General features: G+C 47.3%; 1 protein-coding gene across 8 annotated transcripts in view; it reads right to left on the reverse strand.

The window, feature by feature from the left end:
• Positions 1–340: 340 nt before the first annotated feature.
• The window catches only part of ENOSF1 (enolase superfamily member 1), a 39,415-nt gene continuing 17,493 nt past the window's right edge, over positions 341–22,262 (reverse strand). For 5 of the 8 annotated variants that reach the window (XM_055236828.2, XM_055236809.2, XM_055236854.2 and 2 more), the window contains 13 exons: positions 21,394–21,480; positions 21,029–21,055; positions 18,357–18,429; positions 18,221–18,259; positions 17,668–17,750; positions 15,701–15,735; positions 13,045–13,132; positions 10,024–10,158; positions 5,137–5,178; positions 4,185–4,314; positions 3,787–3,886; positions 1,754–1,835; positions 341–827 (listed from right to left, as the gene is read on the reverse strand). In XM_055236828.2, coding sequence (XP_055092803.2) covers positions 726–827; positions 1,754–1,835; positions 3,787–3,886; positions 4,185–4,314; positions 5,137–5,178; positions 10,024–10,158; positions 13,045–13,132; positions 15,701–15,735; positions 17,668–17,750; positions 18,221–18,259; positions 18,357–18,429; positions 21,029–21,055; positions 21,394–21,480 — 1,023 coding nt within the window. In that variant the 3' untranslated portion in view covers positions 341–725. The remainder of the gene's footprint in view (positions 828–1,753; positions 1,836–3,786; positions 3,887–4,184; positions 4,315–5,136; positions 5,179–10,023; positions 10,159–13,044; positions 13,133–15,700; positions 15,736–17,667; positions 17,751–18,220; positions 18,260–18,356; positions 18,430–21,028; positions 21,056–21,393; positions 21,481–22,262) is intronic. The other 3 variants (XM_055236818.2, XM_063640738.1, XM_063640745.1) reach the window with 3 other exon arrangements.

A 22,262-nucleotide genomic window follows, 5' to 3' on the forward strand; every position in this document is an offset into this window, starting at 1 on the left:
CTAAGTAAATGTCCTGTATTCTGGTTTGGATGCTACTTAAAAGTATATTTTAGAAATAGTGAATATATTTTGCCCTATTTTTCTCATTTTAACTGCATCTTATCCTCGAAATATAATGACCATTTAGGATAGAGTTTTTTTTTTTTTTTTTTTTTTTAACTTATAACCTTAAAGGGTTATTTTAAAATAATCTATGGACTACAATTTTGCCCTCGTTAGCTTCAGCATGGTGTGACTTCTCTAATAATATGCTTAGATTAAGCAAGAAAAAGATGCAAAACCACTTCAGGGTTAATCAATGAAATCTTTTTCCCTTCGTTGCATACCAGATACCCCCTGGTGTTGCACAACTATTTTTATTCTGCTAAGTTATGACAAGTGTTAAATAGAACAAGGAATTATTCCAACAAGTTATGCAACATGTTGCTTATTTTCAAAGTACAGTTTAATGTCTAGGTGCCAGCCCTTGATAGATATTTTGTAAGAACATCCTCCTGGACTTTGGGTTAGTTAAATCTAAACTTATTTAAGGATTAAGCAGGATAATGTGTATTGATTTGCTAAAAGAATCAAGTAATAATTACTTGATTCCTGAGGGTGGTATGACTTTTAGCTGAACTAATCTTGATCGGTAGGATTTTTTTTAATCCATTTTTGTAAAACTATTTCCAAGAAATTTTAAGCCTTTTCACTTCAGAAAGAAAAAAGATGTTGGGGCTGAGTACTTAATTTTCTTGAGCAGCAAGGAGTTTCTTCCAAACTTCACCATCTGGATACTGGTGTTTCTTTACAGATTCCTCCTTCATTTCTGTTGAGTAGCCGGGATCCTATCAAAGACCAAAAAAATGAGTCCTGTTAATAACCACCTGGAACAAAAACAGATTTTATGCATTTATGCTGCTCCAAGAAATGCTTTTACGTCTAAGCCAGAGGCAATTAATTTTTTTTTTTTTTTTGACATGGAGTCACTGTCCATTGCCCAGGCTGCAGTGCAGTGGCGCAATCTTGGCTCACTGCATCCTCCACCTCCCAGGTTCAAGTGATTCTGCCTCAGCCTCCCATGTAGCTGGGATCACAGGCACCTGCCACCATTCCCGGCTAATTTTTTGTAGAGACAGGGTCTCACCATGTTGGCCAGGCTGGTCTCAAACACCTGACCTCAAATGATCCACCTGCCTCAGGCTCCCAAAGTGTTGGGATTACAGGCGTAAGCCACCATGCCCAGCCCTGAATTAATATTTTTAAAATAAGTTTGGAGATTGTTGGAAATAGGGCAGAGGAACACATTTTACTGGCTATTTACCAGTTAGTTAACTCATCAAACTCTTTGATAATAGTTTGACCTCTGTTGGTGAAAATGAGCCATGATCTCTTGAACATGATCAGAATAAATGGTCCCAACCACACAATTGTAGTCCAAACTTTTTAGGTCACTAACTTGCTAGATGGTGCCAGGTTTTTTTGCACAAGGAGTGCAAATGTTAAGATCTCCACTAGTGAGGAAAGGCTAGTGTTACAGAAGCCTTGTCAGAGGCAATTTAACCTCCAAGCCCTGGCCCTCAGGCCTGAGGATTTTGATACAGACAAACTGAAGAACTTGTTTGTTTCTGGATATTGCAAATAAACAGGAGTCAAAGCTTGGTACTCCATGGTCTAGTTCACGAGAGAGGCATGGTAGTGGCTGGCAGCATCTCTTCTGCAAGGGCCACAGCATTTATGGGCAGGGACACAAATTACCTTGGCCACAGCTTACCTTGGGAGGCATGTAGGAAGCCTGCTGGATCATCACGGGATACTTGAAATGCTCGTGCAGGTGGTCAACATACTCACACATCCTAAGAGGAGGGAATCAGATTGGGGCAATGATGCCTGAAGTCGGATTATTCACATGGTGCTAATTTAAAGCAGAAAGAGCGAGTACCACTCAAATGACAGTGTTGGCCGAGGCTTAGCTGTGTTACCATGCGTTTCTAGGCAAGTCTCTAAACCTCTGTGCCTCAGGTCCTTTTCTTCTAAAATATAGCAATGTGAGGTGGGGACTTTGATGACATGAACACACGAAGTACCTCTAGAGGTTTTGTGATGCCATTTAAAAGGCATCAATTCAGACTCTGTAAATATCCAGAATCATTTGGGTTCCACTGGCCAAAAGTTAGATGAATAGATTACAATCACCACATTTTGTGATCTATTTTTCAAGAAGCATTTGTATTTTTTCATATGGCTGCAGCAGCTGCCAGGGGCTTGGGGTTTTTTTGGCAGGTAGGGTTGGGAGGGCCATTTTGTCACTGCCTCAGCTGGGCATCTAGGAAGCATTAGCACTGTGAGGCTTTCTCAGTGCACTCTGCACCTGGAAAACAATCCGAACAGGTCCATGGGACCACAACTGAGGAAAGTGGGACACACCCACCTCCATCCAAGAACCGAGACATCTAAGGAACCAAACCCAGATGCAGAACAATAAAATACATTCCATACTCCCCACCCAAAAAATAAAATCACCAAATGAGGTACCTTTCAGCTATACAAATGATTTAGATGAAGAGCAGAGGATTTAGAATCAGGCCAATCTGTGTTCAGGTTCTGCGTCAGCCACTTTGTAGTTCTGAGGCTTGGGGCAAGTGACTGAGCTCTGCTGCCTGACTTCCATAACCTGTTATTGAACAGCTGTGACAGGCAGGCTGATATGGTTTGGATTTGTGTCCCTGCCCAAATCTCATGTTGAACTGTAATCCCCAGTGTTGGCGGCGGGGCCTGCTGGGAGGTGACGGGATCATGGGAAGTAATCCTTCATGAATGGTTTGGCACCCTTTCCTTGGTGCTATTCTCAAGATAGTTATCACAAGATCTGTTGTTTAAAAGTGTGTAGCACCTTCCCCCCTCACTCTCTTCCTCCTGCTCTTGGCCATAAGAAATGCTTGTTCCCCCTTCGCCTTCCACCATGATTGTAAGTTCCCAGAAGCTGAGCAGAAGCCGCTATCCTTCCCGTGCAGCCTGCAGAACTGTAAGCCAATTAAACCTCTTTTCTTTATAAACTACCCAGTCTCAGGTATTTCGTTATAGCAGTGCAAGAATAGACTAATAGTATAAAATAGTTCAGCTATATTAAAAGACAGCACCTGTCTACTCACTACCCCTCTGAAGAGAAAAACAGTTACCATTATTACTGAAGCCTCCTATGTACCCTCAAGGGTCCCATTTATCACTCACAGTCCCGAATTTGGCATTTCCCTTTCCCAGTGAATGCTTTTGTGCCTTTGCTATATACTTGCAGTGATCTTTCTGTGAGACATTTAATTCCAGGAGACAAGAAAAGTGTAATAAGCAAAACCCTATGTGTGCAGATGACTGGAAGGAGATTGTCCTAATTTAAAAGCCCACCCGGGGCGTTCTGAGAAATAAGATGAAATAAATGTGCATCTAAACCATGGAAGACTCCAGTACTGGGAAGAGGAGATGGGACAGAAGTACAGAATACACGTGATGAAAACGAGGTGGTTAAGGGAGTAGTGTGGCTGCAAGCCTCACCTTCAATGTACGTAAAAAATAAAGTGAGTCAGCTACCAGACCCTATCTTAGGAGGCAAAATGACTGTTCATTGGTGGGTCTCTGCTGTTACTGCCCCGTGTGGAGAAGTGGAAGCAAAACCAACTCCGCCTGAGAGTTATAGGACATGCCAGCAGACAAGGTCTTAGTGTGTTTTGGTCATGAAGGCAGAATTTACAAGCTCTGGCCTGGATTGAGAGACCCTACTGAAACAGAAAGTATTAATGCCACATTACTGACCTGTTTTCAAGGCTTGCAGAGACTGATATGTAGTCAAATAAAATCAGGTGCTGCACCAGTTCACAGAGGCCAACTCCACCAGCATGGGGGCAAACAGGAACTAAAAGGAAATTGTTTCTATTTAATACCAAGAGTAGGGCAGGGAGAGGAAGGGGTGAAAGAGAACTTTCTGGTTTTTCTTATTGCCCACAGGTGATTAAATCACTCATTAATATTTAGGAATGAAATTCCAAGATGAAAATCATCAAAAATTCCCGGAATAAAGCTAAATGAGAGTTAGAAAAAAATCAAAATGGCAAACTACAGACTCCCACGCATGTGAATTGCAAACCATCAAGGGAGGTGCCTGATTAGTGGGGAAATGAAGGTCTGGTCTGCAGCCGCTGCAGCACACTTACTTTCAAACTTTTTGGCCATCAGCAGTACTGAGAGGTTCTCATTGACACTGCCCAGTCTGCAACTGTCAATCTGGAGGAACTGCAGGGCCTTTGCCTGTAGGAGTTGCTTAAATATCACTCTATTGTGGCACTGGAAATAGAATTGAAAATAACACCAATAGAAGAGTCAGCCTTGGCCTTCAGATCTCTAAACCTGGCAACGCAGCCACTCTATGCCAATCACTATTCATCAGTGGCCTTCAGGAAGCCCAGATTGTATTTCTTCTTTGTTCTCGCTGGGCATGAGGCAAGCTTTTATAGCGTGGGCAGGGACCTTGTGCTCACTTCTTTACAAATCTGCTAATGCAACAGTGTGAGTCAGGTCAAAATCACACTGGCTCGCCATTTATGAGGGAATGACTGTCACAGCGACTGATAAGTGGGAGATGAAGCATCAGGATGAAATACGGTGACAGTGATGAGCAGGTGGCACAGACGACAACACGGAACCACGGCAGAGCAGTATTGCTCCTTTTGCCGGGAAAACTGAGAATCAGCTCCTCACGCTGCTCTGCTCGTGGGCTGACTGCAGCAGGTTTTGGCAGGCACTTGGGCTTCATTTATAAGCTCAAAAAGTGAATGCAGTCATGTTTATTCAATTTGAAAGCTGGCTTTCTTAAGACCATTTTCTGCCCTTGCAATAGCAACTTTAAATTGCTGCCTTTTCAATTTCAATTAGACACTTTGAAAAAGATAACTGACCTTAGTCATATAAATTGGAGAAATAGCCACAAACTTTTTCTATATCTGACTCTAGACTCTGATAAAATGACCCAGTTTCTAAGATGATGAAAATTTCCCAACTCAAAATACAGCAGGTGATGGAGCCTAACACACAACTGTGTCCTCGGTCACTGGTCAGTGTGTACTGACCCCAAGGGGACGTCACCTACCTGTTGGGGGCATCACTCACCTGTTCTCCTGTGGCAATGCCAATTCCTAATGGGACCAGTGCCTATAAAATAGAAGGCAGTCTGGTGTTATTTTCCTAAGTTTTGAACTGCAACTCCTAATGTTTAAAAACATTTATAGCTGAAGGAGGAAACGGCCCTGCTGTTAAGCCATGTGAAGACTCAAGACTGGCAAAGGATGTCCCCAGGGCTCTGTGTATCTGCAGAGGAGAAGGTGAGCGCTGCTGAGCTGCCGCCACCAGCCCCGTTCCTGACCAGGGCTCTACAGATCTCCATCTGCGGTGTCCTGGCCCATGCTGCAGCTACGCTCCTCCCAACGTGGACAGCACCTCCCTCTCCAGCCTGCGCAATGGCATAAGGACAGGGCCATCTGGAGTGGCTCATTGTGGACTCACAGGGTCCAACCTTTGGCCAACTCCTTCCTGTGGGTCATCACTCCGTCAATTCCCTTCTTCTTGCCTCCCTGAGAAATCTCCTTCTAGAACCCTCTCATATCTTTTTTTTTTTTTTTTTTTTTTTTGAGACCGAGTCTTGCTCTGTCACCCAAGCTGGAGTGCAGTGGCGTGATCTTGGCTCACCGCAACCTCCACCCCCCAGGCTGAAGCGATTCTCGTGCCTCAGCCTCCCAAGTAGCTGGGATTAGAGGTGCACGCCACCATGCTGGCTAATTTTTGTATTTTTAATAGAGTTGGGGTTTTGCCATGTTGGCCAGGCTGGTCTCAAACTCCTGACCTCAGATGATCCTCCCGCCTCGGCCTCCCAAAGTGTTGGGATTACAGGTGTGAGCCACTGCACCTGGCCTCATGTCTTTGTTAATTCCAAAATCCTCTTCCTTAAGGCAGGAAAAATACGTGAAAAAAACAAAAAAATCCTCTTCCTTCCAGCTCAGTGAGTGGCCTTAGACCTCAATCTGCAGGTTAGGCTGAGACCGTTGCTCACCTGGTAGACTCCTCACCTGGTGAGGTACTGGACTCTGCACCTGAACACAGCCCTGCTGCTCTCTGTCCTCTCACCTGGCCCCTGAACACTACCTCACTCACCTGCCACCTGGACTCTGGGCGCTCCCATCCATCCTCTACTGTGACTGCGACTCCATAGCTACTCTGCACAGGCATCCTTGGTTTCTCCCTGGTTTCCCTTCCCTTTGTTTAGGATAACAGCAATCACACCAAGAGCTAACATTTTTGGAGCTCTAAGTACCTGTCAGGTGCTGTGCAAAACACTGACTTAAATGATTCCTGGTCTCAATCCAATGGGAGAGGAGCCATCGTTATCCCCATTTTATAGACGATGAGAAAACAGGTGTGCTGGGTTTGAACTGTTCCCGGATCACAAAGCTAGAAAGTGGTAGAGACTGGGTTGGAGCTCCACTGATTCCAGAGCCAGAGGAGGCATCTGAATAATCAGACTAAGCCAACTTCTCAGCAGAAAAATCCCTTCACTCAGCAGCCAAGTATCCCTGATTCCGGTGCTGGCCCTGCATCTCACGGGATGTGTGGCCTTGGGTTAGCCCTGCCTGTGCCACCCAAAGCCTCGGCCTCCTCATCTGCAGAAGGTCTTAGTTTGAGCAGATGGTCTCTAAGGCACCTTTTCAAGCCAACATTTTATGCTTCTTAAAATTTCTAATTTAAGTACTCTTGGTTATTTATCTCAAAAGAGAAGAGAAAGGGAGAAACGGAGGAAGGGGGAGGAGGAAAGGCCATTTGACTTATTTGTTCTACCATTTTAAGCATATATGGCAGACTGGGGCCAAATGTTTTTCTTCCTTTTCAATATTTCCTGAATCTGCTCTATTCAAGCTGCCCTCTCCCTTTTTCTCTCCCAGATTCCTGGAAAAGCCCTCTCACTCCTGTCCCTGCCTGGGTTTCTCTCTGCCCGTTCCTCACCTCCCACACACCCTCTGTCTCAATGGACTCTACACGTAGCCACCAGTTACATTACCTGTGCTTCAGCTGTCACTATGCTGTACTTTTTTTTTTTTTTTTTTTTTTGAGACGGAGTATTGCTCTGTCCCCCAGGCTGGAGTGCAATGGTGCAATCTTGGCTCACCGTAACCTCCACTTCCCAGGCTCAAGCCATTCTCCTGCCTCAGCCTCCTGAGTAGCTGGGATTACAGGCACACACCACCACGCCCTGCTAATTTTTTTTTTTTTAGGTGGAGTCTCGCTCTGTCACCCAGGCTGGAGTGCAGTGGTGCGATCTCGGCTCACTGCAAGCTCCGCCTCCTGGGTTCACACCATTCTCCTGACTCAGCCTCTCCGAGTAGCTGGGACTATAGGTGGGCGGATCACGAGGTCAGGAGATCGAGACCAGCTAATTTTTTTATTTTTAGTGGAGACGGGGTTTCACCATGTTGGCCAGGCTGGTCTTGAACTCCTGACCTCAGGTGATCCACCCACCTCGGCCTCCCAAAGCGCTGGGGTTACAGGTGTGAGCCACCACGCCTGGCCACTATGCCGTTCTTTCATCGGAGAAGCTGCAGTGGCTCACTCTGACTGGCTGCATCCTCTGAGTGGACACATCCAGCCCCATGTGGCAGCCTGTCTGACAGCTCCCTGGTGTGTGCCCTGAGCTCCCTGGGGCAGCTCCACTGCCCCCGCCTGGACCTGCAGGCTCTGCAGCTGCTCCTTTCTCAGATACTCCTAAGGGGATGGCCTCCCTCATGTAAGCAAAACCTGGGAGGGTTAAAGCCCAGAGGAGCTTCCTGGGAGATGCTCAGGTGGGCAGAGATCAGGTTGGTGCTAGGCCAGCTGGCATTCAGCAGGGCACAGCCAACTTGAAAGAGCCCTAAGGAGGAAAAAGCAAGTGGGACCCAAGGTGAAAAGTCTTGTTTCCCAGGAGCTCGTCACCTGAGATTCCTATTGTGGAATGATTCCTCGGAAAATTTGGGCTCTGTTTAAATAACGAAGGCTGTGGTCGCTCCATGGCTGCTGCTCACCCTTCCCTCACCTGAGGCTTAGCTTTCCTTATGGAGTCAGCTCTGGCCATCCCCCTCGTCCCAGCCCACACCCAACGTTCTCCTCAATGAACTTTTCTTTTTTTTTTTTTTTTTTTTTTTGAGACGGAGTCTTGCTCTGTCGCCCAGGCTGGAGTGCAGTGGCGCAGTCTCGGCTCACTGCAAGCTCCGCCTCCCGGGTTCAGGCCATTCTCCTGCCTCAGCCTCTCCGAGTAGCTGGGACTACAGGCGCCCGCCACCGCGCCCGGCTTATTTTTTTTTTTTATACATTTAGTAGAGACAGGGTTTCACCATGGTCTCGATCTCCTGACCTCGTGATCCGCCCGCCTCGGCCTCCCAAAGTGCTGGGATTACAAGCGTGAGCCACCGCGCCCGGCCCTCAATGAACTTTTCTACTGTGCTCGGCATTCAGTGCCCTGGCCCAGTATCCTCCAGTCTTTGTTTCACGTATCTCAGCTTTTCTCTCCAGCGAGGCTGCAACGTGGAAGGGGAGGGTATTTCTGAAACCCAGGCTTTGGCAGAGCATCCCACATAATGTAGATCATGTGCTGATTTGCTGAGAGAAACAGAGAACTGGTCCCTGAGCCCCCGACTCCGCACCTCCAGTATGACCCGTGAATTTATGTGGGATGCATGAAGGTGTCCCTCCTAGAACTGGAACCAAGACTGCACCATCAGAGTTAAAGGTGTAAGATCAACATAGAATGGGGAGTGTATAGCTATGCAAAGTCACCTCAGGAAAAAATGTTCCTAGGCAGGCAGGATGTGGCTATAAGCCACATGAATGTACAGTCGTGTCAACTGAATGACAAGGATACCCTCTGAGAAATGTGCCGTTAGGCGGTTTCATCATTGTGTGAACACCATAGAGTGTACTTCCATGACCCTAGATGGTAGAGACTACTACACACCCTAGGCTATATGGCATGGCCTATTGCTCCCAGGCTACAAATCTGTACAGCATGCTACTGTACTGAACGCTGCAGGCAATTGGAACACAATGGCCAGTACCTAAACATGCTTAAACATAGGAAAGGTAATGCGTTGTACATTACAATCTCTACAACGTCACTAGGCAATGAGTTTTTCAGCTCCATTATAACCTTATGGGATTACATATACTGCGCCATTATATATGCAGTCTTTCACTGACTGAAACATTGTTATGTGGCACATGACTGTGCCAAACCAGTTAACGTGTAGGAGAAAAAAAATTATCAGATGAAAACACAAGGCCGGGCACAATGGCTCACTCCTGTAATCCCAGCACTTTGGGAGGCCAAGGCGGGCAGATGGTCTGAGGTCAGGAGTTCGAGACAGGCCTGGCCAATGTGGCGAAACTTCATCTCTACTAAAAATACCAAAAAAAAAAAAAAAAAAAGGTAGCCAGGCGTGGTGGCACACATCTGTAGTCCCAGCTACTCAGGAGGCTGAGGCAGAAGAATTGCTCGAACCTGGGAGGCAGAGGTTGCAGTGAGCCGAGATCGTGCCATTGCACTCCAGCCTGGACGACAGAGTAAGACTCTATCTCGAAAACAAAACAAAACAAAACAAAAAACAAAACAAAACAAAACAAAACAAAAACCACCAAAAAACAACAAAAAAAATGCTGTCACATTTCTATATTTACAAAGCATAGGAACCATGTCTATTAACCTTCAAATTGCTGGTAGCCCTTCAACTTTTAGTAGCTTACTTTATCTAAAACAAACAGAAATAAGGGCAAAGTATAAGCTGAAGTAGATAAAGGAAGGTCAGGTCTGTAACCCCTGTATTTGTCACACATTACAATTATTTCAGCTACTTCATCAGGAAATGCAAGAGGGAACAAGTGAAGAAATTTTAGGATCTGTCCCCAGCACTCTGGAAAATTAAACGAAAAAATAAGCTGCCACAGCAGCAGCAGCAGCAGCAACAGCAGCCATTTTCCTACCTTGGAAATGGTGGCGTGCCCCAGAATGTCATCAGGGGAAGTTGGCTCTTCAATCCACAATGGCTTGAACTTGGCCAGCTTGGACATCCACTCCACCGCCTCAGGCACATCCCAGCGCTGGTTGGCATCCATCATCTGCAAAAAGAGACTCTTCACAGGGAGGTCTGCCCTGAGCCAACCTCGCTACAGGGCTGTGGCTCCCAGGGGGGAAATGCTGTCACTCAGTGCCACCAACAGCTGAGTCAGACCCCCTAACACCTCTGTTGAGGCCTAGCACACGGCCCTAACAAAAAAAGCCAGAGAGCAGCCGCTGAGACGGGGACTCTGGCTCCAGGTACAGTCTTTAGGAGGAGCTGTGAATTGCTGGAGGAGCCGCTGGGATGTCCAGCAGTGCCCTGGGCTGGGCCATGAGAAGTGCTCGCTGGCCCTGGGCTCTGGTCCAGTCTCCATTTAGATGCCACCCTAATACATGTGTCTTGCAGTGTTGGTTCTGTTTGTAGAAACTATTTTGTCACATTCTGAATCACGCACAATCAACATTAAGTTTGTTCAATAGTCATTTATTGACTATTGCCCCCTGTGTGTCTGGCACAATAATAAATAGCCTTAACTCTCCCCTAATGGCACACCTACTCCACTAGGCACTTTATGGATTTTGCTCCATTTAATATTTATAATAACTGGCCAGGCATGGTGGCTCATGCCTGTAATCTCAACACTTTGGGAGGCTGAAGCCCGTGGATTTCTTTTCTTTTTCTTTTTTTTTTTTTTTTTTTTTTTTTTTTGAGACGGAGTCTCGCTCTGTCGCCCAGGCTGGAGTGCAGTGGCGCGATCTCGGCTCACTGCAAGCTCCGCCTCCTGGGTTCACGCCATTCTCCTGCCTCAGCCTCTCCGAGTAGCTGGGACTACAGGCGCCCGCCACAACGCCCGGCTAATTTTTTTTGTATTTTTAGTAGAGACGGGGTTTCACCATGTTAGCCAGGATGGTCTCGATCTCCTGACCTCGTGATCCGCCCGCCTCGGCCTCCCAAAGTGCTGGGATTACAAGCGTGAGCCACCGCGCCCGGCCTCTTTTTCTTTTTTTTTCCTTTTTTTTTTTTGAGACAGAGTCTTGCTCTGTCGCCCAGGCTGGAGTGCAGTGGCGCGATCTCGGCTCACTGCAACCTCCGCCTCCCAGGTTCACGCCATTCTCCTGCCTCAGCTTCCCGAGTAGCTGGGACTACAGGAGCCCGCCACCATGCCCGGCAATTTTTTTTGTATTTTTAGTAGAGACGGGGTTTCACCATGTTAGCCAGGATGGTCTCGATCTCCTGACCTCGTGATCCGCCCCCCTCGGCCTCCCAAAGTGCTGGGATTACAGGCGTGAGCCACTGCGCCTGGCCGAGCCTGTGGATTTCTTGAGCCCAGGAGTTCAAGACCAGGCTGGGCAACACAGCAAAACCCTGTCTCTACAAAAAATACAAAAATCAGCTGGGTGTGGTGGCTCTCACTTGTAGTCCCAGCTACTCAGGGGGCTGAGGTGGGAGGATCTCCTGAGTCAGGGGAGGTCAAGCCTGCAGTGAGCTGTGATCATGCTGCTGCACTCTAGCCTGGGTGACTGAGTGAGACCCTATCTCAAAAAATAATAATAATAACACCATGAGGCAATTCCTATTAACCCATTTTACAAATAAGAAAACTGTCATGCACAGAAATTAAGTAACTTGCTTAAGAACAATAAGTCTAGTGAATGGTGAGTTCAAGTCCAGTCCTCTCCCTCCTAGGCCCTGGCTCTCTGTGTACCACTATCCTTCTTGGAAGCCAGGTGCTGGCTGTGCCCAGCTTAAGGGACAGCCCCTCGTCCCTGATCTTATCGTGCTTGGAGAAATGGACATCTCTATAGAATGTGCTAAGTGATAAGAGCTCCCTCCTGGGACACTATGAAAACCAGAGGACAGTATGTTCAGAATGAATTTTTTTTTTTTTTTTAAAAAGAGGCTAGATCTCACTATGTTGCCCATGCTGGAGTGCAGTGGTATTACTGTAGCTCACTGCAGCCTCCAACTCCTGAGCTCAGTGATCCTATTGCCTCATCTTCCAAAGTAGGAGGGATCACAGTCATGCACCACCACACCTGGTTAATTTTTTTTCTTCTTTCTTCTAGAGATGGAGTCTCACTATGTAGGCCGGGCTGGTCTCTAACTCCTGGCCTCAAGTGATCCACCCGCTTCAGCCTCCCAAAGTGTTAGGATTATAGGCATGAGCCACCGTGTTCGGCCCAGAATCAATTTTTTTTCTTGTATTTTTTGGTACAGATGGGGTTTTTCCATGTTGCCCAGGCTGATCTCGTACTCCTGAGCTCCGGCAATCCACTCACCTAGGCATCCCAAAGTGCTAGGATTACAGGCATGAGCCACAGTGTCTGGCCAGCCCAGAATCAATTTTTATCATAAGTTATTTGGATAAAGGTGACCTCATTAAAAAAAGCAGCATTAATTCATGTATAAATAGTGATCCTGGGTCAAGAATTCAAAATTTCTATTTTAACTTACGCAAAAAAGCCTCTGAAGCCTCATAAAAACATCTTACTGTGACTTTCTTTTATGAAAATATTTTACACATAAGAACTGGTTTATAAAAATACAAATCAGAAATGACTGATCCTTACATTTATCTCAGCTGAAGTTCCAACATTTCTTCAGTAATGGCCCCCTGACACCCTCCTACCTGAGGAGTTAGGAGGGGAGATTAAATGATTGACACACCACAGCATCAATGGGAAAACTGTTTGCTCAGGTGCATCTGTGTTAGCAAGAAAGGATCCTTAACCCCAAACTTACTTAACTAGTTCTGCAGAATTAAAAAATGTAAAACTATTAGTCCCTTTGCTTATTTTTGTTTGAGCTCACCTACTGCAAGACTATAGAAGTGTACTTCCTCTGACAATTAACTTTTTAAATTCCCAATGTTTTTAATCTCGAAGAGTTGTATTTAGCCCTGGACAAAGGCTGCTGCTTCTCAGTGGTGTGAGAGGATATTTACCAAAGTCTTCTCTGGTCCAATCATGTCTCGGATGATTTGGCATCTTCGCACGTCATCCTGGAGATCAGCACCCACCTTTACTTTAAACCTAGAAAATGCATTTGGTTTGCTAGTTTAGACCTGTACCTGGACTTGGCAAGGGCACCTGGAGTTTCTGCAGAAGCGACCGTCTGTGTCAACAATTCACAGACCATGTTTTCTAGTAACATCTTGCTCTTTCCTCATCTTCAGATAAGTCACTTGAAATAAACCTGTGAACTTTATCTCTTCATTCAGTATCAGGGCAATGACTCTCAATTATCTGCTGACCTGGAGTTAAGAAGCTAGACAGGGAAGTCAGGTCTTTAATACAATTAACTCCGTTTTTGCCGGGCCATGGAAAGGAATTAAGAGCAAAAAAGCCACAGTGAGAACTGAAGAGGAGAGCGGGGCTGACAAGGGGTGCCGAGTGAGCCACACCGTGATAGACTGAATGGAAAGGGTCTGGTTTACAAAGGAGAGCTTTGTCTTGAATTAACTCAGTGAGAGGAAGGCCAGAGGGATGGTCTGTCCCCTGCAGTGCAGGGGCCTGAGGTTCCGGGAGGGAAAGTGATGAGATCAGGTAACTAGGCAATAGCAGAGTGCGGCTGGAGCCTCCGTGCAGAGGTCTCCTTTACACCACATCCAGACACTAGTAGCGAGCTCCTTAATCTCTGTGGATGTCCAGCTGTTCTCTTGAGACATGGGCCTCTATGTCCACACTCTATGACTGTGCTGTCAGAAGAGTGTGTTGCTGGCCTCATTGTGGGCACTGGCAGGGGGAGGAGGGGATACCACCACGGGGAGGCCAGCATCTGCCCCTTTGAACACCAGCCTATCCTCCTTGTGCGCCTCCTTGGCTGAGGTCCTCCTGCTGCTTTGCAAAGAGCCCCAGCTTGCAGAGTGCCGTACATTCTCAGGCACCTGCCGTTCTCTTCTGTACCAGCTGGGGGTTTCACCTACATGATCTGTGATGCTTCAGAGAGGGTGGCTGGCCTTAGGCTCTGGGTGCCAGGCTTCCTGTGCTGGGAAGAGACCCTTTAAATCTCCCCACAGCCTTCTCTGACTCACCAGATACATTGCTGCAGCCTCCCCCGGGTATGTAGAGGGAGGGCAAACAGCCAGCACTTACAGCAGCTGCTCTGAATCCTGCCCTGTGCTGGTCCTTCTGAGATATGGCAACTTTGAGGAGGACCAAAGCTCATATTATTTCTACTGAGAGAAAATGAAGTTCAGAGAGGTTGAGTAATTGACCCATGATCACACAGCAAGTACTTGCAGGGGATGAGGGGAAAAGGCAAGATGTGATTTCAGTTCTATCAGATGCCAACACCTCTTTCCGCGGCTTCATGCTGCCTCCTGCAAGTTCTCACTCCTCAAGCCTTTATTTAGCTGAGGCATTAACAAGAATTCAGTGCCTCTCCAACTTAAGAGCGCATAGGAATCACTCGGGGATCTTGTTCCAATGCAGATTCCCACGCAGCAGGTCTGGGGAGAGGCCCAGGCTGCATTTCTCACAAGCTCCCAGGTGATGCTGGAGCTCCTGCTCCACAGGACACACTGAGTAGCAGGAGGCTCAGAGACCAGAGTGGCTGCAAGTCAGATAGGAAGCCTGGTGACATGTCACAGGCAAAAAGTGCCACCGTGAGCTGTGTTGAGGGACACACAGTGACTGGGCCAAAAGAGATGATGGTCCCTCTGCATCCTGCCCTGTGTCAGGACGCAGGGTCATCAACCATCGAGATTCATCCAGAGAAGGTCTTAGGATGGCCAGAGGTCTTTACCTGCACAGGCGAGAGTTAGAAGGGAGAAGTGCAGATGAGCAGTGTGGAAAGGAGGTGGCCTGGAGGGAGAGGAGGCCACTCAACTGGAAGAGGAACAGCCTGGCTCTTGGGAACTGGGGCCTCTGGCTGGAAATTACATGGAAGCAAAGGGTTCCTGATATTAAAGACCCACCTGGCTGGGTGCGGTGGCTCACGCCTGTAATCACAGCACTTTGGGAGGCTGAGGCAGGCGGATCACCTGAGGTCAGGAGTTCAGGACCAGCCTGATGAACATAGCGAAACCCTGTCTCTATTAAAAATACAAAAATTAGCCAGGTGTGGTGGCGGGTGTCTGTAATCCCACCTACTAGGGAGGCTGAGGCAGGAGAATGGCTTGAACCCGGGAGGTGGAGGTTGCAGTGAGCTGAGATTGCGCCACTGCACTCCAGCCTGGGTGACCAGAGTGAAACTTCATCTCAAAAAAAAAAAAAGAGAAGAAAAAAGACCCACCTAATACTCAAAGCCCTCAAAGAATGGAAAGTGCCTCACCAAGTTAAGCTCGCTGCCTCTGCAGATGTTCATGCAGAAACTGAATCAATGCTGTTACTGACGGTAAAGACTGGATTTCTATTCTAGGTTAGTGCCTGAAATAAACAATCTCCCAAGCCTCTTTCAACTCTGATGGCCTATAATTCTAATGAGCACTCACATCCTGCCTTTAGAGAAAGAGCCTGGCCTAAGGGGAAACTTCTCTTATGCAACCCTATGAGCCAGAGTGATCCTAGCCCATGGGTGCCTTTTACTTCTTGGCTCCCTGCCAGGACAGACTGCCTGAGTCTCCCAACTGGGAAAGTCAGGTCCATCATCATACTCACCTGGTCCAGCCATCCTTCAGTGCCTGGGCACAGAGCTGTGGGAAAGGAGCACAGGGTCACACACTGGAGAGAGCCCCTTGGTCTGACCAGGACGTCAATCATTGCTGATCCATTTCACAAGCATTACCATTATAACATAGACCAGAGTAACACCCATGTGTTGTTGAAATGAACAGCAGAAACAGCTTGGCTGACAGAGATAACTTTTTACTTGTAGGGTGACTTTCTTTCCTCATCTCTATGGGAACCATTTTTTAATGGTCACAACCTTCCCGGAAGGGGAATATAGCATTGATCTCTCTCTTTTTAAAGCTAGAATATTCTGTGGCATCCATAGAATGAGTGGATATAAGAGTAACATGCAGAAACCAGCCTCTCTCTCTACTCTCTCTAGAAGTGGCCACAGTGTAAGGAGAAACAGTAATAAATCAACCATGTGCCGACTGCATGCCATGTGCCAGCCATGGTGCCCTGAGCATGACACAACTTACAGCATGTATCTGAATCCTCAAAACCACCCCATGAAATAGGCATTACTTCTCAATCTTGCAGTGGGTCTGCCACTGGTGCTGCCCAGGAATCATACCCTAGGCTGTCACCTTCCAGAGCCCAAGGTGACTCACTAAGTCACAGAGTCCTGTGGTCCACAAGGTGAATGGCTTTGCATTTGCTTGTGTACTTTCAGAATGAGGCCTTGGATCCAAAATAATTTTTTTTGTTGTTTTTTGAGACGGACTCTTGCTCTGTCACCCAGGTTGGAGTGCAGTGGAGTGATCTCGGCTCACTGCAACCCCTGCCTCCTGGGTTCAAGTGATTCTCCTGCCTCAGCCTCCTGAGTAGCTGGGACTATAGATACACATTACCACGCCCACATAATTTTTTGTATTTTTAGTACAGATGGAGTTTCACCATGTAGGCCAGGCTGGTTTCGAACTTCTGACCTCAGGTGATCCACCCACCTCAGCCTCCCAAAATGCTAGGATTACAGGCGTGAGCCACCGCCTTCAGCCAAAATGATTTAGAAAGGTGAACAGGAAAGTATTAAATTTCTCCCAGAGAGGCTGGAATCGAAAGCCCATGTGACATAAGGGAATATATATTTGGTCTCTGCCCCCATTGCTGACCCCCTATTTCCTAGCACACAGCCCCTAAAACCCTTGGCATCTCCTGAGCGATAGGAGTGTCTTTTGCATGTGAATGAGAGAGCCCTGCTGAGGTCCCCTGTGTAGCTTCAGGATGGGGCTGGGGACCAGAAAGACCTGAAAGGCATGATTGTGGGGTTGGAAACTTTAGCCTATTCCCAGATATCTGGGGAGGCGAGGGGGCTGAAGGTTGAATTGATGGCCAATGGCCAAATACTGAATCACACCTAAATACTGAAGCCTCCATAAAACCCCCAAGCAACAGGGTTCAGAGAGCTTCCAGGTTGGTGAACACGTGGAGGTACTGGGAATGTGGCTCACCTGGAGGGGACATGGAAGCTCTGTACTCCCTCCTCACACCTTGCCCTATGTGTCTCTTCAGTTTGGCTGTTCTTAAGTTGCATCCTTTATAATAAATGAGTAAGCATAAGTAGTGTTTCCCCGAATTCCGTGAGCCATTCCATCAAATGATTGAACTCAAAGCGGGGTTTGTGGGAACCTCTAATCGGAGGCAAAGCCAGTCAGAAGCACAGGTGACAACATGGATTTGTGATTGGCATCTGCCATGGGGCAGTCCTGTAAGACTGAGCCCTTAACCTGTGGGGTCTGAGGCTAGTTCCAGGTGTGTGCTGTCAGAATTGAGTAAAATAGCAGGACACCCAGTTGGTGTCCACAGAGAAGTGTAGAACTGGTTGGCGTGAGAAGGAAAACCATAACATCTGGTGTCAGAAGTGAGGTACTGAGAGTAGTGGTATGAGGACAGAAGGAAAAACAGGTTGGTTTCTCCCCATTCAGCTCTCTACAAAGCCAGGTTAAAATGCCCACCTGCTTCAACGTGTCATCTGAGTACCCCAGCCAGGCACACGATGTCGTGTAAGCAGGGTAGCCTTGTGCCAGCATTTGCTTCTCTGTGAAAACACAGTGCCGTCAACATTTTGCACTTTCCAGGGCCCTTCGGAATTGGAAGTGCCTGTAGCTAAGCTGCTTACCCTGGAGAGTCCAGCTGTTCTCCTGACCCAGCCCTTCACACACACCCAGCCCTTCACACACACCTAGCCCTTCACACACACCCAGCCACAAATTACTAGGATGTCAAACCCAGGCGATCAGGATACTCTCACGGACTGCCCTGCTCCCCAAGGGCCCTCCCTACAGTGTAAGCCTAAAGCCAAACTTCCTTTCAGCAGTGGCTAAAGCAAACTCTGCAGTCAGAGGTCATACCCAGGAGGCTTCACTATGCAGACTTGAATGTTGATTTGAGGGCCTAGCTGCTCAGCACAGGGCATTTGGGAGGACAATGTGTACCCCAAAAGGACAGGGGCACTCAAAAGAGGACAATGTTAGCAAAAACAATGAAGAAAATTTTCTTACAACCCACCTCTTTCTTTTTTACCAACTTGACCTTTCTGCAGTATTTCTGGAAGAAATGAAAAGCACCACTCACTCTTTTAGGAAACAAAGCATGCCACTACTGTGTGTGCACATCGTGTATCCCAGAAAGCTTCCAAACTCACCTAGGGCATCCTCCTCAGTCAGGACGTCGGTGATGTACCGGAAATCTATGCAGGATACCAGCGTCCTGGGATCCTGGCAATGTGACAGGAAGGGAAGAGGCCTGAATCAATTCTAAGGTGGATTATATTTTGTTTTTTAAAATTTATTATTTTTTTTTAGAGACAAGGTCTCACTCTGTTGCCCAGGCTGGAGTGCAGTGATGCCATCATAGCTCACTGCAGCCTCAGTCTCCCCGGCTTATGTGATCCTCCTGCCTCAGCCTCCTGAGTAGCTGGGACTCCAGGTGTGTGCCACTATGCCCGGCTAATTTACTTTTATTTTTGTAGAGATGGGGTCTCACTATGTTGACCAGGTTGATTTTGAGCTCCTGGCTTCAAGCAATCCTCCCTCCTTGGCCTCCCAAAGTGCTAGGATGACAGAGGTGGGTTATGTTTCTAAGAAGTTGCTTATGGTGATACATGGGGCTCATTCTTTCCTGGCAGGAACCTTTAGGGCTTTGTTAAATTGTTTGACTCTGTCATTCCTAAGTGTAGCGTCCTTTAGAGGCTCCTCACTGCCCCTGACGAAGCCCTTAGACGCTCATGCTCTGATCCCCTGCCACCCGCCCCCACCCTGTTCTTTCCAGCTAACATGACTTCCCAGAAGGAGGGTCTGGCCCCAGGCAAACACTCAGCAGGAGCTCAGCGGGGAGATGAACCCCTGGCATCACTCTGTACATCAGCGCCACACCGCAGGGCTGTCCACGGTGAGCTACGAGGCTGGAGATGGTCCTGGAGCAGTGAACTGCAGAGGAAAGAAGGCTGTCCTACCCCTGGGCCACCGCTCACTAGCAGTGTGACCTTCGGCAGCTTCTTCTCCTGCCAAATGGGGACGTTTGCTTCACTGACAGGAACACAGTGGGTGAACCGGGAGCGAGCTGCCCACTTGGCTGACCACCCACCAACATCTCGGCGGGGCCCTCGTGCTGAGACCTCTCCCCACCCTGACGGAACAGTCAGTTGGAAAACAGCCAGTAGTTCCATTCCCACTAACATCTTATAGTGACCAATAATACTCTACCATAACTGTAGAAAATCCTGAAAGCTCTTTCGACCCTGAGATTCTACTTCTAAGAGTTCTGGGCCAGGCTCGGTGGCTCACACCTGTAATCCCAGCACTTTGGGAGGCTGAGATGGGTAGATCACCTGAGGTCAGGAGTTCGAGCTCAGCCTGACCAACATGGTGAAACCCCGTCTTCACTAAAAATACAAAAAAATTAGCTGGGCGCTGGGCATGGTGGCGGGTGCCTGTAATCCCAGCTACTCAGGAGGCTGAGACAGGAGAATTGCTTCAATCAGTTGCAGTGAGCTGAGATCATGCCACTGCACTGTAGCCTGGGCAACAAGAAGGAAACTCCATCTAAAAAAAAAAAAAAAAAGAAAAAAGAAAAGAGTACTGGCATTGAAAGTGAACAGGATCCAAAAATGGAGGGTCCACAGGTGGGACCTCAGGCACATTTCTGGTGGCCTGCAAATCATTCCCTTTTGGTGGCTACCTCCTCCACCCCTGTAAAAGGCCGACCTTGAGTCTAGAAGGGGGCTCAAGAGCTCTGTGTCCTTCTCCTATGGATGGCCCCAAAGCCACTCTCCATGTCAGAGACGATGTGACAGCCTCCTGTCTTCACCTTCCTCCAGAGGAGGAGCAGTCTCCCGCCCAACACTCTTCAACGCCATGGTGTTCTTTGTTTTTCCTTAATTTTTTGCCAACTAATAACAAGGGCCTTCATTTGTGGATCACGAGGTTTTTAACCACCACCCAGGTGTCGCACTGAGGCCACCGCAGCTCAGAGTGGGGGAGTCACATGCTCAAGGTCATGCAGCTGGTGAGCAGTGAAACCCGGACTCACAGCCAGCTCTGCATGGGGTCTGAAGCTCATTCCCCTTTAATTTGGCCAGTTTTTTCCTCCTCAGCATCCAGTTGCTCACCCCTGCTATGAAAAGGTCAAGGAGAAAGAAAACAGTCAAGTCATAGCTTTGGAATTCAGTGTTGAGCTCCTTCCCTGCTGGAATTGTACAGTAGAGGCTACAACGGCCTGATCTTACTCTTGGTGTCAAAGTGACTGGATAGTATCTTTTCTTTTTTCTTTTTTTGAGACAGGGTCTTGCTCTGTCACCTGAGTGCAGTGGTGCAATTATAGCTCACTGCAACCTGAAACTCCTGGGCTCAAGCCATCCTCCAGCCTTCCAAAGTGCTGGGATTACAAGCTTGAGCCACCATGCCTGGCCTGGATAGTATCTTCATAATATTATAACATCTGGCTTTTCAGAGTTTATGAGGTGCTTTTCTCATTGATCTTTAATTTTGTGAGGTTCCTAGAAAAGTTAGGATGATCCTCTTCTCATAGTCAGGCAACGGAGACCCAGAGAACTGGCACCGTGTCTTACAGATGCACGGTGGGGGAGGCAGGACCCCCTCACTGCTTCCCCTCGTGCCACCCTGCCTGCATGAGCACAGCCATCCGTTACGTCAGATATCAGAAAAGGAACGTCATATTTTATTGGCTTTTTGCTTTATCATCACTATAGTGATCAACAGATAGTCCTGAATATATTTACTGATCATCAAAAGGCATGTCATCCATAAAATCCATTTCATTTACAGAAACAATTGTAATATTAACGATTCTACTCACCATGTCCACAAGTAACTTCCAGACAGGCTTGAAATAAAAAAGAAAGGATTTGTAAGACATATGTGTAAAGTCCCCATTTTTTTCCTGACAGTAAATGCACTGGCAGCAAATGCTGGCTATCAGCCACCAGGTCCCCACACCCCCCTCTACTGCTGCCTGCGCCTTCCGCCATCCCGTCTCCTCTTTCTCCTTCTCCTGCAGTTCCCTACCTACTGCCAAAACCTCTCAGGGGAGAAAAAAACACCAGAGCAATTATCTGTATTTCCTTTTGGGGGCTGCAGTGTGTCTGTCTTTCCTCTGTGCATAGGGAAAGTCAGTGTCGTGCAGCTCCCAGGAGCCTCCTAAGCGTTTGTGAGAGGAGTTACCTTTCCCTCCTGCTTGGCCCACAAGTCCCACACCGCGTTTAGGACGGCCGCTGTCGCCAGGTGCACCACGCCCTTCTCTGGACCAATCTGGTTAGGAAGCAAAGTACAACAGCACTTTTTAGAAATGAAAAAGAGGGCTGGGTGTGATGGCTCACACCTGTAATCCCAGGACTTTGGGACCAAGACCAGCCTGGCCAACATGGTGAAACCCCATCTCTACTGAAAATAGAAAAATGAGCCAGGCGTGGTGGTTTGTGCCTGTAGTCCCTACCCGGGAGGCTGAGGTGAGAGGATCACTTGAACCCAGAAGGTGGAGGTTGCAGTGAGCCAAGATCGCACCACTGCACTCCAGCCTGGGCAACAGAGCAAGACTCTGTCTCAAAAAAAAAAAAAAAAAAAGAGAGAGAGAGAGAAAGATATTTAGGTCTTCCATCCAGGGACACATCTCAAGAATTAAAAGGCAGCAATAGAAACCCATCTAAAGGTTAAGTTTAAAAAAAAGCAGTTGCTAACCTACTGAAGAGTTTTAAGAATAGTAGGAAAAACACCTGTGTTTTCCTCTCTTCTCTCTCTCTCTATATATACATATATATGTATGTATGTATATACATATAACACACACACACACACGTACTTCTTTTTTTCTGAACCGTTTGAGTAAAGTTGCAAATATCATGCTCTTTTAACCCTAAATACATTAGTGTATAGTTCTTGAAAACAAGGATATTTTCTTACATAACCTTAGTACAATGATTACACTCAGGTAATACAACATTGATAGAATATTGTTATCTAAAGGCCAGTCCATACTCAAATGTCACCAGTTTTTTCCAATAATGTATTTTATTTTACCCTAATCCATATCCCAT

This window comes from Symphalangus syndactylus, chromosome 1, assembly GCF_028878055.3.
Source record: "Symphalangus syndactylus isolate Jambi chromosome 1, NHGRI_mSymSyn1-v2.1_pri, whole genome shotgun sequence".
Classification (NCBI taxonomy): Eukaryota; Metazoa; Chordata; class Mammalia; order Primates; family Hylobatidae; genus Symphalangus; species Symphalangus syndactylus.